Source organism: Podarcis melisellensis (assembly GCF_964234715.1).
Source record: "Podarcis melisellensis genome assembly, chromosome: 3".
NCBI lineage: Eukaryota > Metazoa > Chordata > Lepidosauria > Squamata > Lacertidae > Podarcis > Podarcis melisellensis.
The window spans coordinates 108,890,487-108,907,995 of NC_138530.1; the positions used below are offsets into that span (position 1 = coordinate 108,890,487).

General features: G+C 46.5%; 1 protein-coding gene across 2 annotated transcripts in view; it reads right to left on the minus strand.

Moving 5' to 3' along the window:
* PLCB1 (phospholipase C beta 1) overlaps positions 1-16,449 on the minus strand; it is a 455,075-nt gene extending 438,626 nt beyond the window's left edge. Inside the window, exon 1 of one of the 2 annotated variants that reach the window (XM_081906043.1) lies at positions 16,006-16,449. In XM_081906043.1, coding sequence (XP_081762169.1) covers positions 16,006-16,104 — 99 coding nt within the window. In that variant the 5' untranslated portion in view covers positions 16,105-16,449. The remainder of the gene's footprint in view (positions 1-16,005) is intronic. The other variant, XM_081906044.1, reaches the window with a different exon arrangement.
* Positions 16,450-17,509: the final 1,060 nt, after the last annotated feature.

Here is a 17,509-nt window from a genome sequence, read left to right on the forward strand (position 1 = left end):
AGGTTGCCTCTGGGTCCAGAAACACTCCAGCCTCTCCTGAGCTGCAGAGGCTCAGGGCAGAGAGGCGGAGGGAACTAAGTTCCCGCAGGAGGAGTGCTCGCCTCCAGGCCAGGAGAGGTGAGTCACCAGAGGATTGGGGCCGCCCTATGCCTCAGAGGAGATAAAGGCCAGCCCGCCCTGTCCCAGGTTGCGGGAGCAACATTGTTCCTGCCGGCACCCTGTCCTGCTTTCTGCCAGAGTTCCTGACCACGCCTGACTCCCTGGCTTGGACCCTGCTTCAGCCTCAGACCAGACACGGACCACGCCGCATGGTTACTGCCCCAGGACCAGCACACAAAGTCTGAGAAGCCTCTATGGAGTTACATTGCCCAGCCTCAGAGGCGTAGCATGGGGGGTGCCATGGCCCTGGGCACAATTTTGAAAGGAGGTCAAACAGGCGTTCCCGTAGCAGGCTCCTTCATCGGATCCTGGCTCCGCGCTGCATCTAGCCTAGCACAGTTCTGCTCCCAGGTCAGGCCTGACCTGGGGGGGGGGAGGGAAGGAGAAGAGTGGGCAAGAGCTTCCCTGCCCCTCTCCTACCCTGGACTGTGGCGTGCAAGAGGGCACCCTCAGCATCCCTTTTCTGGGCAGCACGGGGATATGCTCCACTGCTGCCCAGCCCAACTGAGCTGGAAAGCTATTGGGGCTTTCCCAGTAGTGATGTATGGAAGTGAGAGCTGGACCATAAAGAAGGCTGATCGCCGAAGAATTGATGCTTTTGAATTATGGTGCTGGAGGAGACTCTTGAGAGTCCAATGGACTTCAAGAAGATCAAACCTATCCATTCTGAAGGAAATCAGCCCTGAATGCTCACTGGAAGGACAGATCGTGAAGCTGAGGCTCCAATACTTTGGCCACCTCATGAGAAGAGAAGGCTCCCTGGAAAAGACCCTGATGTTGGGAAAGATGGAGGGCACAAGGAGAAGGGGATGACAGAGGACGAGATGGTTGGACAGTGTTCTCGAAGCTCCCAGCATGAGTTTGACCAAACTGCGGGAAGCAGTGGAAGACAGGAGTGCCTGGCGTGTTCTGGTCCATGGGGTCACGAAGAGTCGGACGCGACTAAACAACAACAACAGAAGGGGCTGGACGATGTATCTTGGCTGCTGCTTCTTTCCCTAAGGTGCGGAGGAAGAAGCAACTGAGATACATTCCAGACATCGTTATAGATGAGAATATTGCGGTATTTAGCTGCTGATATATCACAATGTTGAAAACATTGTTGTGAGGACTTTTGTCACTTGTTGGGCCTATGCTGTCATTTTCAGTAATACAGGAGAAATAGAAGTGGCTACAGGATAAGACCTGGGTCCACCTAAGCAGATCCACCAGCACAGAGTAGCCCCCACTTTAAGCCACAAATTTGCTGGGCCCTCTGCCCTTGTTATGGCTGCCCTGATCTAATGAGGAACAGTGCCACACGTGCACAGTACTTTTTGTAAAGAATCTACTTCCCTACTGGAAAATCTCCCATTGGAACTCAAGTTCAAGGGCACCGCCCAGAACCACATGCTAGCTTCTACCAGATGACTGTTAATGAGAGAGGCACGTACTGGGAAAACAGCCCATGTCCATATTGACAACTGACACCAGCTCAGCTCAAAACCAAGTCTTTTTTAAGGTTAAGAATCAGTGGCCTCATCTGTTAAAGTCTCACTTAACACACCACTCTTGAGATGTAAGGGTGAGAAAGCTAACAGAGGGCATCCTCAACATTGCATTGACATGATTAGGGAAGAGAGGGAAGGAAAGCAAAGTGGGAAACTCTTTTTAATATATAAAGCAGTTGTTTATTGAATTCATATCCCAAAGGAGCCCAAAGATACAGAATGAAATAATGCAATATGCTTTGAATCCCTGGTGGAGATATAAAATGAATGAGTCTTCTAGAAGTATTTTGATGCTGGAAAAATATTAAATTGTCAGAAATTCTCAACCTCAGTTAACAAACCTTTTGTACCTGAAGAGTAGACTGAATTGTAAGAAGCTGTGTACATAGATACATATAGAAGTGTGTGAATATATATGTATGATACACTATGTACTACTATGAACATTATTAGCAATCCTATTCATATGCTTATTGTTATTTTTTTAAAAAACATGAATATGGAAACTATAATAGAAATTGTGAAATTGTGCGAAGTATGGGTACAGCTTCCATGTTGAAAACATTGAAATCAGCTGTCAGGACTTGTAAGTGCCACAACTAAATGTGCTTGGGGAGTGGGGGGGGGGTATTTCATTAACAACACCCCCCTGATATTTTCCATTTCCAAGCCTGGAACATTGAGGACATTCAATACCCTCTCAACTCCAGGTGAGTAAAGCTTTGGTCTATCCAAATCATTATGTAAAGCCACAGCTTTTTAAAAGCTGTATAGGGAAGGAATTTTCCTCAGATCAAATTATCTATTGACCTACATTTAATCTGCTGCATTTGCTTTCTACCAGTGGTTCAACTTGCTTGCTTATGCCACCAGGAGTCATTCGCCCTAACCTTCTGCATTCCTTGTGGCATCTCTGACCTGGTTTCCAGGAGTGGCTCTGTGGTCACTCTCTCGCCCTGCATCAATCTGCAAGATGGCTAGTGAACTGCGTGAGTCTACGTACACCAATTTATTTTTATTTATTTTCATTTGCCCTGTCCAAATCTACTTTACTCTTCCTCATCAAGAAAAGAACTCTCAAGGCAGCTTGTCCTATTGACCACCAGGATTTTGCAATGATCTGCTGCTGCAGCAGCTGCAGGCAGACAGCTGCCCTTTGAAAATATGACTAAAACAAATGCTCACAAGGTGTGTATTAAACAAACAAAACAAAAGGAGCCTGCAGCAAAATGTTGCAGCACAGGCTGCTCCTGCTCAGAGTTCTAACCAGTCAAACCCTCTCTTCTAGGATCTCCCACTCCATTTCCAATCCACTGGTTAAAATAACAAAAACACTCAGCATTCTGCGGTTTTTGAGCGTGCTCAGTCTGAAGTGGTGAACAGACTGGGGGGGGGGACAGTCCCTCATTAGAGTTTCTCTCCTAACAATTTTTTTTGTATTTCTGTAAACCTTGGGGTTTCTCAGAGTCTGCCTACGGAACCATCCATACACATGTTTAGGCTGAATCAGGAGTCAGACTTGGAGAATGAGTTTGCTGTTCTCATATAGCAGGCATAGGCAAACTCGGCCCTCCAGATGTTTTGGGACTACAACTCCCATCATCCCTAGCTAACAGGACCAGTGGTCAGGAATGATGGGAGTTGTAGTCCCAAAACATCTCGAGGGCCGAGTTTGCCTATGTCTGTCATATAAGGTAAAGAGACCCCTGACCATTAGGTCCAGTCGTGGCCGACTCTGGGGTTGCGGACCTCATCTCGCTTTACTGGCCGAGGGAGCCGGCATACAGCTTCCAGGTCATGTGGCCAGCATGACTAAGCTGCTTCTGGCAAACCAGAGCAGCGCACAGAAACGCCGTTTACCTTCCCGCCGGAGCAGTACCTACTTGCACTTTGACGTGCTTTCGACTGCTAGGTTGGCAGGAGCCAGAGACCAAGCAACGGGAGCTCACTCCGTCGCGGGGATTCGAACCGCTGACCTTCTGATCGGCAAGTCCTAGGCTCTGTGGTTTAACCCACAGCGCCATAGGATGCTAATAATAGGAGCTCTGCTGGTAAAAGAGATGATGCAAAACTATCATAGATCTAATATAGTTTACATTGCAACTGAAAACAAGCTTCCCTTTCTTCCCTTTAAATGCACTGCATTGCCGAGCTTATTGTAGGTGTTTTGAGTAGAGGCAGGTTTATTTAAGGCTGTCAGGCATTTGAGGAGTATAGAAACCCTTTTCTGCCACACTAGCATCTTTTAAAAGGAGATGAAAATGTTTCATCTTTCCCTTAACCCTGATGTAACGAGGTGACTCCCTACTGTAGTGGCTCAGTAGCAACTGAAATGCACTCCACACCTGGCAAGAGGCACTTTTATCCATTCTGACTTCACTTTTTCAAGCTTTAAGCTCTGGCTCTGAGCACAGATTCTGAGGCGGGCACTGGCATCAATACTATTGGCACGTCTGCTAGTTTTCTGACCAGCACAAAGTCACAGTCGCTTGCACAGAAGACCGTGCTTGATCAGTTCATGCAGCATTCGAGTTTGTGTCAATCAAAATTTTAAAGAAGCAAGGGCTACGTCAGAACTTTAAATGACAACAAAAGAGCAGGATGGGCCCATTTTATACGGTTGGGGTGAGGGATCAGAATGTGTTCAGCTGGCCCAAACCAGGAATCCTTGAAGTTAAAGTTTAAAACATTCCCCTCTTGCCTCTGCCTCAAACTTCTGCAAAATCCTCTTCTGAAGTACTGGGTGCAAACCTTCTATTACTGTTCAACTTCCCAATTAACTTTGACTTTTTTTGCCGGGTCTGGGCCTCCAACCAAAGAACAATGCATGGAACAGCCCAACAGTAACTTCTTTCTATCCAAGGTTTTGTTTTGTTTTTTACATTCTGCCCAGCATACTCCTTCAGAAGGGCACTTAAGAAAAAGATGTATCTGGGATGAAATACACTTTGTCCTACAAGATTTGCACTACATGCTAATTTCACAGCACCAATGGTAGCATTTACTTCTCGATTTTACCTCCATGGAAACCTTACTAGACATCAGTGTTAGAAACTTAAGACATACCTAGGTGCCAAATGGCTCCTTAAACCAAGTTTACAGTTTAAGGAAATGGGATGTCTAGTTGCCATTTGGGGGCAAGATGGTTCTCAAGTCTTATTTTCCAAACGATCGATTGATTGTGATTATCAGTTAAACATGGGGCCAGTTGAGATGACAACCTTAAGCTAAGCTAAGAACTTTGAGAACTTAAGGAAGAAAAGTCACTTTATCCAGGGACAGTCCATGAATGGTAGTGTAACTGGGCCCTGCCAAGAAGAGATCCATGCAAGCCTATGGTGCCATCGGCCAGTTCCCTACCTCTGACCTCAGGGCAATTTACAGGCAAAAGGTCCCAGGTTCGGTTTTTGACATCTCCATATTTTTTACAACTAACTCATTCATTTTTCCTGTTAACTCTGTCACCATCTTTGCATTTTCATCCATTTTCACTCCCATCCTATCCAGTTTTTGGTCCGTAGTCCTAGCATTTTCATTCATCTCTTTCTTCATTTCTAAGATGTCTCTTTTCAATCCCAAAAGTAATTATTTGATATCCATATTTAAATCTGAATCAACAGTTGAGTTTCTTCTGCTAGGATTGATAACAGAACTTGATGTCACTGGATTTGCAGATTTCTTATTTATATTGGACATATCAAACCTAGTTTTTTTTTAAGTTCAGTTATTGTTTTAGAAAATTAAATTGATAAACCAATTATATGGTTCAGTTTCACCTCTTACTATCCTAGTGGTAATAATCTGGCAATCACACACCTAATCAAATTACCTTGTACCCTTAGATATCTAAGGAGTGTTTAAGATTTTAACCACTGAAAAGGCAATGACCTGGCATCTTCAATGGAAGGGGTAGTAGGGCTACCCAGAGCAACACTGACAGTGAGAGCAGAATTGGGCTGGATGGATCAATGCTCTGATTAATCTGAAGGGACCATGGCTCAGCAGTCAGGCACATGCTGAGTATCTCAGGTTCAGACCCTTGGCTTCTTGGGCCTGCAAGACGGAGCTGTTCCGCCAGGTCTTTGGTCAGGGCCCTGTCTGACCCTTCTTCTTTTACAAGACCCTGCATATAAGTGGCCTCTCTAACTCTTCTCACTGGCTGATACAAATAGCTGAGTCTGGTGAGGACTTAAGGTTTCCAACCCCTATAGTTATATCAGTGGTACCTCAGGTTAAGAACTTAATTCATTCTGGAGGTCCATTCTTGACCTGAGGTACCACTTTAGCTAATGGGGCCTCCCGCTGCCGCTGCGCCACCACCGCACAATTTCTGTTCTCATCCTGAAGCAAAGTTCACGAGGTACTATTTCTGGGTTAGCAGGGTCTGTAACCTGAAGCATCCGTAACCTGAAGCCGAGGTACCACTGTAGTTATAATTTCCGGGTAGCCATCTGATCTTATTTTGATTTTAATCCGATTTTAAGCTGTATTTCAGTCGATTGCTGATTTTTATGTCTTAATGTATTATATATTTTGATGTTAGCCACCCTGAGCCTGGTTCTGGCTGGGGAGGGCGGAATATAAATAAATTATTATTATTATTATTATTATTATTATTATTATTATTATTATTATTATTCTCAAATGCAGAATTTTAGGGAGCAGGTGCTGAGAAGGACCTTTGCCCAAAACTTTAGCAAGCTGCTGCTTCTGCTAATGAGAGTGGACAATACATTGGGTTAGAGATGAATCAGTGGTCCAGCTCAGCATATAGCAGCTGTATAGGTTCATAAGAAAAGCAAGGCATAGTCGAGATATTCAGATCCCATGAAACTGAAAATGTAACACATGTTCTTTCTGCACAGCACCGCTATTCATGGCGGTATTTAATTCCGAACAGGCAAGCTGCACTCTGAGCAACATCGCCTTTTCATGCCATTTTCAGGAAATCTGAAGGAACATTTCTCATGTCGCATAATGGCTTCTCGTGTCGCCTTCTCTCCACCAGAACAGTGCTGTAATAATATGTGGGAGACTGTGCCTCTTGTTAACAGATGGAGCGAGCAGCTAGCTACATACAACCAGCTCCTATGCACTGCCACTTCAGCTCTTTTCCCTGGTGGGACACAGCTCTACACGGAGACGGGAAGAGAGCGAAAGCAACTCTGGCTGTGGAGGAAAGTACAGGGGTAGCTTTAAGTTGTTGCTGTTGTTTAGTCATTTAGTCGTGTCTGACTCTTCATGACCCCGTGGACCGGAGCATGCCAGGCACTCCTGTCTTCCACTGCCTCCCGCAGTTTGGTCAAACTCATGCTGGTAGCTTCGAGAACACTATCCAACCATCTCGTCCTCTGTCGTCCCCTTCTCCTTGTGCCCTCCATCTTTCCCAACATCAGGGTCTTTTCCAGGGAGTCTTCTCTTCTCATGAGGTGGCCAAAGTATTGGATTCTCAGCTTCAGGATCTGTCCTTCCAGTGAGCACTCAGGGCTGATTTCCTTCAGAATGGAGAGGTTTGTTCTTCTTGCAATCCATGGGACTCTCAAGAGTCTCCTCCAGCACCATAATTCAAAAGCATCAATTCTTTAGCGATCAGCCTCCTTTATGGTCCAGCTCTCACTTCCATACATCACTACTGGGAAAACCATGGCTTTAACTATACAGACCTTTGTTGGCAAGGTGATGTCTCTGCTTTTTAAGATGTTGTCTAGGTTTGTCATTGCTTTAAGGGGAAGCTAAACCCCATCAGGGCACAACTTTGCAACAGAAGTCTAGGGCCTCACTGCAGAATTAGCAGGAGGTCCCCCGAAAACATTAGGGCCAGCTTACCACATTGCAAAAGTAAGCATATGAGCCAGCTCCTAAGGGCTGAGGTCCCTTCGCCAACCCATAAAATATTTTAGGGAGTCCCCCCCCCCAAGTTGATTAACATTGCCATTCAAATGGTGTGTGTGCTCCATGTCTTGTGGTCGATTGTGCAAGGCAGTGGTTACCTGGGCTCCCCAGTACTGTATTGAAGTGAACTAACACATGTTATCATCTAAAGGAAGGGGGAGCTATTTTAAGAAAATTAAGGGGCAAGTGGGGCTCGTCAACCAGGGAAGGTAGCCCATCTAGGGAGAAGGAAGACTACTGCATTGAGCTCTACATGGGGCGACCTTTGAAGGTGACCCGGAAACTGCTATTAATCCAGAATGCGGCAGCTAGACTGATGACTGGGAGTGGTCGCCGGGACCATATAACACCTGTCCTGAGAGATCAGCATTGGCTCCCAGTACATTTCTGAGCACAATTCAAAGTGTTGGTGCTGACCTTTAAAGCCCTAAACAGCCTCAGTCCTGTATACCTGAAGGAGCGTCTCCACCCCCATTGTTCAGCCTGGACACTGAGATCCAGCGCCGAGGGCCTTCTGGCGATTCCCTCATTGTGAGAAGTGAGGTTACAGGGAACCAGACAGAGGGCCTTCTCGGTAGTGGCGCCCACCTTGTGGAATACCCTCCCATCAGATGTCAAGGAAATAAGCAGCTATCCTATTTTTAAAAGACATCTGAAGGCAGCCCTGTTTAGGGAAGTTTTTAATATTTAATGCTGTCTTGTTTTTAACAAAAAAAATTCCTTCCAGTAGCACCTTAAAGACCAACTAAGTTAGTTCTTGGTATGAGCTTTCGTGTGCATGCACACTTCTTCAGATACATCTTCCAGGTGCTACTGGAAGGATTTTTTTTTTTGTTTTGACTATGGCAGACCAACACGGCTACCTATCTGTAATTGTTTTTAACACTCGATTGGGAGCCGCCCAGAGTGGCTGGGGAAACTCAGCCAGATGTGCGGGGTATAAATAATAAATTATTATTATAAATTATCATTATTATTATTATCTTTAGGAGAAGAAAAAGCTAAGGAGGGTACCAAGGTATGGAAAGCCGGTGAGCAGTGACCAGCGTCAGCTCTCTAAAATCTCAGGTAGAGGATTTGTCCAGACCTGCTGTTTGCAAAGCCTTTTGAACTGAGCCTTGGACCTTTGGCATACAAGGGGGCTGCACTGTAAATGCAGGGTAGAAACAAGATAAGATTGGAAAAAAACATGCATGCTACAACTGAGCTATGGCTTTCCTACAGCCAACTAGGCAGTGGCGTAGCGTGGGTTGTCAGCACCCGGGGCAAGGCAAGTAATTTGCGCCCCCTAACCTGTGGATTTGCACCCCCTAACCCTACCCCCCAGATGTTGCGCTCGGTGCGGCCGGCCCCCCCTGCACCCCCCACGCTATGCCACTGCAACTAGGTGCAGAGGATTCTATAACAGGCACAGTTGAAATTGATCATAGGACCCACTCCCTCCCCCTCACTCTCAGGATCTACCAAGATCAGCCATGTGCAAAATCCTTTTTGCCCTTTGGGTGGGATCAGGCCCCAAGGAGGCATCAGCAAGGCTACAGTACTATCCCACTCACTCCAGTGAACTTTGTGGGAATTGTTTCTAAGTAAACAGTGTTACTAAACAATGCATAAAATTGTGCTGCAAACACGGCTTATCACTCGGTAGGGCGATGAGGGCTCTGAGTGCATTAGCAGTGGCTTATTCAAGCACAGCAATTAGTCAATTTATATTTATTCAGCTGGGATTTGTGCTTGCACTATTAAGAATAAACTTTAAAGTAGCTTCCCCCCCTTTTTTAAAAAAAAAAGAGTTATTGCTGCATCCTGCGCTAACAAAAGCAGGGGTCGGCAACCTTTTTCAGCCATGGGCCGGTCCACCATCCCTCAGATCATGTGGTGGGCCGGACTATATTTTGGAAAAAGATATGAATGAATTCCTATGCCCCACAAATAACCCAGAGATGCATTTTAAATAAAAGCACACATTCTACTCATGTAAAAACACGCTGATTCCTGGACCATTCACAGGCCGGAATGAGAAGGCAATTGGGCCGCATCCGGCCGCCTATCCCTGAACTAAACCTTCCAAAGACAGCCTCATATAAGGGCATTTAGCCTTTCCCAATAGCAAAGGTTCTCCAAAGGTGCTATAAAGGGATTACATCCCAAAATGTTGTCTCATTTCAGTTTTGCATCTTACCTGGGCGGCTCGGGAGTAGTTAAAGGTTACATTTTTTGCCAGCTGAGCTCACAACTTTCCCAGAACCTGCCCATTAATCAGATGGGATTATCCCTCACACATTCCTATTCTGCTTTGGAAGCACTTAAGCTGCAGTGGCATGGCAAGGATACTTTCCATCCTGCTTTGGTGTACCTGCTTCTGCTGTTCATCAACTTGAAATCTGAAGGCTGGATCAACAGCCAGATGTAGAGGGGTGGGGAAAGAGGGGCAGGCATACACTGGGGGTGGCAGAGATTGGCATGAAGGATCCTATGCAGTGTTTTATCTGCATTGGACTTTAATACAACTTTGGACTGAATGGACATTAGAATCCAGACATGTCTCACATCTGGATTACAACAGATCCAGTGGGCCCAGTTTGATATAGCTCCCAAAAGATTTTCCACATCACAGGATATGCACTCTTGAGTGTTATAGACTCAGATACATAAGCTAGGCGCCAAATGGCTCCTTAAACCAAGGTTGCAGTTGCCAAAAGGGAATGTCTAGTTGCCATTTGAGCCACTTGGGCTTGCCGATCAGAAGGTCGGCAGTTCGAATCCCCATGACAGGGTGAGCTCTGTCCCAGCTTCTGCCAACCTAGCAGTTCGAAAGCACACCACTGCAAGTAGATAAATAGGTACCGCTCCAGCGGGAAGGTAAACAGTGTTTCCATGCACTCTGGTTTCCGTCACGGTGTTCCGTTGTGCCAGAAGCGGTTTAGTCATGCTGGCCACATGACCTGGAAAGCTGTCTGTGGACAAACGCCAGCTCCCTCGGCCTGAAAGCGTGGTGAGCGCTGCAATCTTATAGTCGCTTTTGACTGGACTATCCAGTGGTCCTTTACCTTTAAGGCAGCTCTAGTCTTATTTTTCAAATGATGGACTGAATGTAATAGATGCTCGGTTAAACATCTGGCTAGTTCAGATGACAACCTTGAGCTAGGTTAAGAACTAAAGGGGGGGAGGACTTAAGCGGCAGCTGAGTAGTAGTTAAAGTAGTTAAGGGGGAAGGGAATTACTGGATCCAGGGACTGTCCGCATATATACTGGTCTATTTTTCTTAATGGTGACTGCTCCTGCTCAGGGTGTACAGAGAAAGCATTTTGGCTCCTGAAATTCATTCTGATTATGCAGATAAAATATAACAAGATAGAATTCTACAGGATGTGTTGCTAGTGTGTGAAAACAGTCAAGATCCAATGAATTCCAGGAATGCACCCCCAGGTTGTGGAGATGTCAGGTGCCAGGATGGCACTCGGACATCTTTACTTGGGCCGCCCAATAATTATTAAATTATTATTATTGGTCGCAAGTGGCCAACAGCCAGGTGCAAAATGCACCTGGCACCTGGCTAATTTCAAACGCTGCAAACACAACACCAATATGTTGTCTCTTGGTACTAAGGGCCAGATTAGGAAAGCCAGAGAGATCTGCAATTGAATCTTCCAATGTATTTTATTTGGGTTGAAGTTGCAGAATAGTGGGATTTAAACTATGCATACAAACCACTCTATTAGGCAGTGGCGTAGCGTGGGTTGTCAGCACCCGGGGCAAGGCAAGTAATTTGCGCCCCCTAACCCGTGGATTTGCGCCCCCTAACCCTACCCCCCAGATGTTGCGCCCGGTGCGGCCGGCCCCCCTGCACCCCCCACACTACGCCACTGCTATTAGGTGTTGCTATTAGAGCACTTCCAAGAAAGAGTTTACAGTGGTACCTCAGGTTACATACGCTTCAGGTTACAGACTTCGCTAACCCAGAAATAGTGCTTCAGGTTAAGAACTTTGCTTCAGGATGAGAACAGAAATCATGCTCCAGCAGTGCGGCAGCAGCGGGAGGCCCCATTAGCTAAAGTGGTGCTTCAGGTTAAGAACAGTTTCAGGTTAAGAACGGACCTCCGGAACGAATTAAGTACTTAACCCGAGGTACCTCTGTATTGTGGACTTAGTGACTGGTGGTGCGTGCAAGTTTTGCGTGTTGTCACCTGCATCCCAATGCCACCTTGTATTATTTTCCCATTTGATCCAGATTCCATGGAAAAGTTCAAATAAAAACTCAGAAACAGTAAATCCAGATTAAAGGGAGGGAGGGGGAAATGGGACAGCATTTTGATGAGAAAGACAATAAAGAACCCCCCCCCCAAAAAAAAAACCAGCATCACCGAGTTCACAGCAACCTGCTGTGTGAAAGCACCCTCAGCCACATAGGGCAAAAATAGGACAAGATTTGTTTCCACTGTTTCCACAGTTCATAGTAGCTACAGGATATTGAATGGGAGTGGAGGAGAGAGAGAAAGGAATTAAACTGTCCCCACCTGTCCCCCATAGCCTCTTTAGGAACAGACATCAGATCTGATCACAGAACTGTCACATCTAGTTGGCCTTAAGATTAGAACGAGAGACATGCTGCATACACTGGTTGGTATTATTTATTTGTGACCTTAGGGCTAACTGTGGTTCTAGTTCCCAGGACCAGTTCTATACAAAGCTCTTGAACTTTCAGAGAGGTCAGAGTTTGTTCATTGCTGTTCGAAGCATAGCAACACTTCCAGGACTTGACATAAACACACAGCTTTTACACCGCTTGATGTTGATGCCAAGAGCATAGACAGAACGAGAGGAGGTGATTTCAGGCATGGTCTTTTAAACCCTCTTTTCAAAGAACACGTCGTCTGTGACCTGCCTGACATATCTGAAGCCAGCACTGATGGAACAGCTGCCTGCAAGCATTTTGAAAACACGGCCACAGAAGACGCTGGTCTAACTTTACCCGCAAGTGCTCCCGCAGTTTGTCGCAGCTGCTATTAGTGACACAGATTACTTAGGACATCATTGCACATATAGAAAAGGAGGTCAGTGACCACTGGTCTGTCTAGCCCAATATCGCTAAGCTGACTGGCAACAGCTTCCCAAGTTTTCAGATATTCCCCCCTTGCGGTGTCAGGGAATGGACAAGGCAGATGCTCTAACACTGAACTGCAGCCATTCTTCAAATCAGTTGGTATAACCAAGGGCACCTTCACTATTTGGAGTTGGACTAAATGACCTGCGGGGTTCCTTCCAACTCTACAATTGTTTGATTTAATGAGAGGTGCCTGCCTTGTAATCCTGTTCTTTGCCTCCCTTTGGTATCCAATGCATGAGCACTGGTTTTTCCTTAGTGAAGGAACTGCAGAAATGTCTTTGATCCTGACTTCTACCAAAACATGCCTTCATTGCACCATATTGCCAGTTTTTAACCAATGCGCTGCATTTGCTCCTCTGACTCTATACACCGAAAAGCCAACATGTGTTCAGAAATGCTTGGCACCTCATTTTGTCTCTGCTGCCTTCCAGATGTTTAGGACAACTCCCATCATCCTTGACCATGCTGGCTGGGGATGATGAGAGCTGGAAGTCCAACAACATCAGGAGGCTGCTGCAGACCAGAAGAGAAATTCTTGTAATTAAATCCATCAAGACCTTGCTGGGCAACTTAAAACCAACAATCTTATCCCCTTTAAAGCAACATTTCAATAGCAGCCGAGTTAATTGTACCGCAACCCAATTATACGCTAGATGGGCACTGACATGCATTCCTTCCTCACTAGGAGGAAGAGAACTGCTCTTAAACATCTTCCTCATGAAAAGTTGTGTCTTCTGAACCCATAAAGTGGATTATAAATGCACTGTTTCACAGGTCACCAGCAATTCTGCTCAGAATCCAGAACTTGCAGTGTTTCTGATAAGCTGTTCTCAGCCAGTTGCATGTTTGGGCATCTAAGCATTTAATTTTTAAGGCTTATTGAAATGCCAGCTCTCCCTCAATTCAGTTTGCTACACTTAAATACCCGTTAGGGTCACAAACAAGTCCCGTATCCTCCCCAGTTGAAAGGGCTTATCAGTGCTAAAGCCCCAACGGAAACACTTTTTATCTTAAGCTGTTTAACCACTGCCTGTGTCTGACTGCTCCATTAGACTATATGTAGACATCAAGACCAGAGATATGGAAATAAAGGACGATTGGAACTGCCACTCTTCATTTAAAAAAACAAGCTTCAGCTTCACAGCATCTTTCCTTCTATATGAGAAAGAATATTTTTGCTATTCCTGCGTCCAGCAAAACCTACTCCAACTAGTGTCCACTGTAATAGGAAATGAGAAACAAAAATACCATAGCCTATTAACTTAAGCAACGCAACCAGCTTAAATTCAGGTAGAAGTGGAAAGAACTTTTCTTTCTTTTTCTGCTTTAGGATCTCCACTTACAAATCCAAATTCTGAAGCTGTAGCACAGGGGGAATCCAAGTTCAAGAGAGAGCACAGCGAGGAATAAACCAAGCCAGCTTCTCTATAAAGCGATGCACAGAGAAGTCTTGTTAGCAATTATGTTAGCAAATTAGTTTTCCAGGTTTCATGTTTTTATTTTTTTATGGCCAAGCACTCAGTGATGTGAGCCCCCACCTGCCGTGATACAGTCTAGGTGCAGGTGGAATACCTGTGAGAACAAGACCACAGTGTACTCTTGCTTGTACCTATGCCTATCAAAACAAGGGTCACGCCAGAAGGGGGAAGAGGTGTCACTTTGTAAATAACTGCTTGTTACTTGAGCCAGTGATGCTCTCACCACATGCGCCAATTTCTACCCTCAACACTAGCAAAGCTAGAAGGTAAGGTGCAAAAACACCATACTCCATAACAAAACAACTTCACTTTATAACCTTTACCTTAAAAGGCAAATTGAGGAATGCAACAATAATTAAGAAGCAAAAATAAACTAGATTCTAAATACGTAGAACTGTAGTGTCAAACCTATTACCACCTTCTCTCTATGCCTCCCATGTCCTCAGTTATCTGTTTTAGAGTGCAAGCTTTCTGGGCAACGGAGGTCTTCCTACTTTTGCCTATGGAAATCTGTAACGCTCAGTTTACCAATGTCACTGTATGCACCCATAATAAGTAGTTATATGACAGCAAAAACTATGACGACCTGAGAAAGTGAGTGAAGACTAGTTTATGGAGAGGTTTCTGCATCTAAACAAGGCACTAAAGAGTGCAAAAATCAATTTTTAAGGAAAAGATCAAGTAGCAAACTTTCTTTTAAAAAAATCCAGTTCCAAGTTCCACTTAGAAACATGGCAGGGGGGTGGACCAGACACTACAATCCTATTATTATTTTCCCTTCAAAAACTCTCTCTCTGTGTGTATGCACACTAGGCTATGCACATACCCACAAAAGCTGTGCCCGTTTCTTCTCAACACAAGCACCAAACTGCTTGTCTAAATCCACATCAATGCATTTGAGTTGCTTGTTGCCAAGGGTAACTCGTTGGGAACCAATGCTCTTCCAATGTTTCGCTACAGAAAAATCAGACCGGCTCCACCTTCCTGCTTCTCTCCCAACTTTAAGGCTGGCAGCACCTTCGCTCGCCCATCCCACCCACTCGCAGGACCCTGCATTTGTCAGGATGCTTTGCAACCCATGCGGCAGCATGTTTGCTTCTTCATCTCCATGCCAGCCAGCCATCCTTTTGGAAAAAGAAATGGCACAACCTAATCCCAACTCTGCCTCCACCATTCCACTTTATAGAGATTTCTGCTTTTTCCCAGAAGCACCAGCAATGGACAATACATAGGGAGAACTGCCAGGTCCCCAGTCAAGCCCACTGGTACAAATTCCATTCATGCCCACCTCCCTTGCCTATCTCTCAAGAGTAAGTTTTTCCCAGCCCTATGCACCTTTAGCTGGACTGGCTCACACCTGGAATCGTCGGCATGCAAAGCACTGAATGGTAGAAACATAGATTTGTAGAGTTGGAAGCGACGGCGTGGGTCCTCTATTCCAACCCGCGGGCGTGCAAGAAGCATGCACAACATGGGGCTCGAACCCACGACTCTGAGAGCAAGCGTCTCCTGCTCTACCGACCGAGCTACCCCAGCATATACTCGGCTCCGGAGCTAGGGCCACTTGGGAAACCCCTGCGTGCCCAGAAGCAGCTGAAATTTGACCCGATCCCCGATTCTGCGTCTCAGCAGAGCCCATCTCAGACACGTGTTTGTGTGTGACCCAGCCACCGAGCCCGATGAGCACCACGCGCCCTCGGCGAGGCACCATCCCGCACATGTGGCGAGCCCCCCGGCCGATGCGCTCTGGCCGTTGCGCAATTACGCGTGGCGTTTCCCCCTTCCATCCCGGCACCCTCCATCCATCAAGGTGAGCGGGGAGAGGGAGCAAGGAAGGTCGGGCAAAGGGCGGCCGAGGCGGCGCGCTCCGCAAACTTACATCGTCCCACTTGACGAAGACGGTGCCTTTCTTGAGGCTGGCCGAGACGCGGACCGGCTGCAGTTGGAGAGCGTGCACCCCTGGCTGTGCCCCGGCCATTGGCAGCAGCACATCGAGGCTTCCCAGCGGAGAAAAATGGGAGAGAGAGAGGGCAGGCAGGCAGGCAGGCGGAGGAGATGGCAGCCGGGAAAAGCCAGAGCCTGCCGGGATCGCTTGCCTTGACGGTGGTGAGGAGGAGGTGAGCAGCAGCAGCGGCGCTGCAAAACGCTGCTCGCCAAAGGCAGGGCGAGCCGCACGCGCGACTACAGCAACGAGCCACCCATTCCGCGGCACATCCTATATAGCGAGCGAGAGACGGAGAGAGGCGCGCGCGCATACACACACACACACACACTCCCCCCCACACACTGGCTCTTCCCGCTGCTCATGCAAATGCTGCTGCCGCCCTCTCCTTCCTTTCCCGGCTGACTCGTCCCCCAACTTTTCTCCGCGCTCAGGGAGCCTGCGGGGAAAGGAGGCAGGAGGGCAGCGCCATCTGCCGGCCCTCGGCGCTGCCTCAGCTAAGGGCGAGCAACCTCTCCGCACCGCTTTATTATTTTTTGTTGAATTTATTGAATACCGCCCTATAGCCGGAGGTCTCAGGGCGGTTCACAGAATAAAACCAACATATAAAACTACAATATAGATAACCAAAGTAAAAACAACAACCCAATAACCTCAAACCACATTTTAAAAGGGCATAGGGAATTAAGATTGCCAGAAGAAATATCCACAACCTCAGATATGCAGATGACACAACCTTGATGGCAGAAAGCGAGAAGGAATTAAAGAACCTTTTAATGAGGGTGAAAGAGGAGAGTGCAAAATATGGTCCGATGCTCAACATCAAAAAAACGAAGATCATGGCCACTGGTCCCATCACCTCCTGGCAAATAGAAGGGGAAGAAATGGAGGCAGTAAGAGATTTTACTTTCTTGGGCTCCATGATCACTGCAGATGGTGACAGCAGCCACAAAATTAAAAGACGCCTGCTCCTTGGGAGAAAGGTGATGGCAAACCTAGACAACATCTTAAAAAGCAGAAACATCACCTTGCCAACAAAGGTCCATATAGTTAAAGCCATGGTTTTCCCAGTAGTGATGTATGGAAGTGAGAGCTGGACCATAAAGAAGGCTGATTGCCGAATAATTGATGCTTTTGAATTATGGTGTTGGAGGAGACTCTTGAGAGTCCCATGGACTGCAAGAAGATCAAACCTCTCCATTCTTAAGGAAATCAACCCTGAGTGCTCACTGGAAGGACAGATCCTGAAGCTGAGACTCCAATACTTTGGCCACCTCATGAGAAGAGAAGACTCCCTGGAAAAGACCCTGATGTTGGGAAAGATGGAGGGCACAAGGAGAAGAGGACGACAGAGGATGAGATGGTTCGACAGTGTTCTTGAAGCTACCAAGATGAGTCTGACCAAACTGCGGGAGGCAGTAGAAGGCAGGAGTGCCTGGTG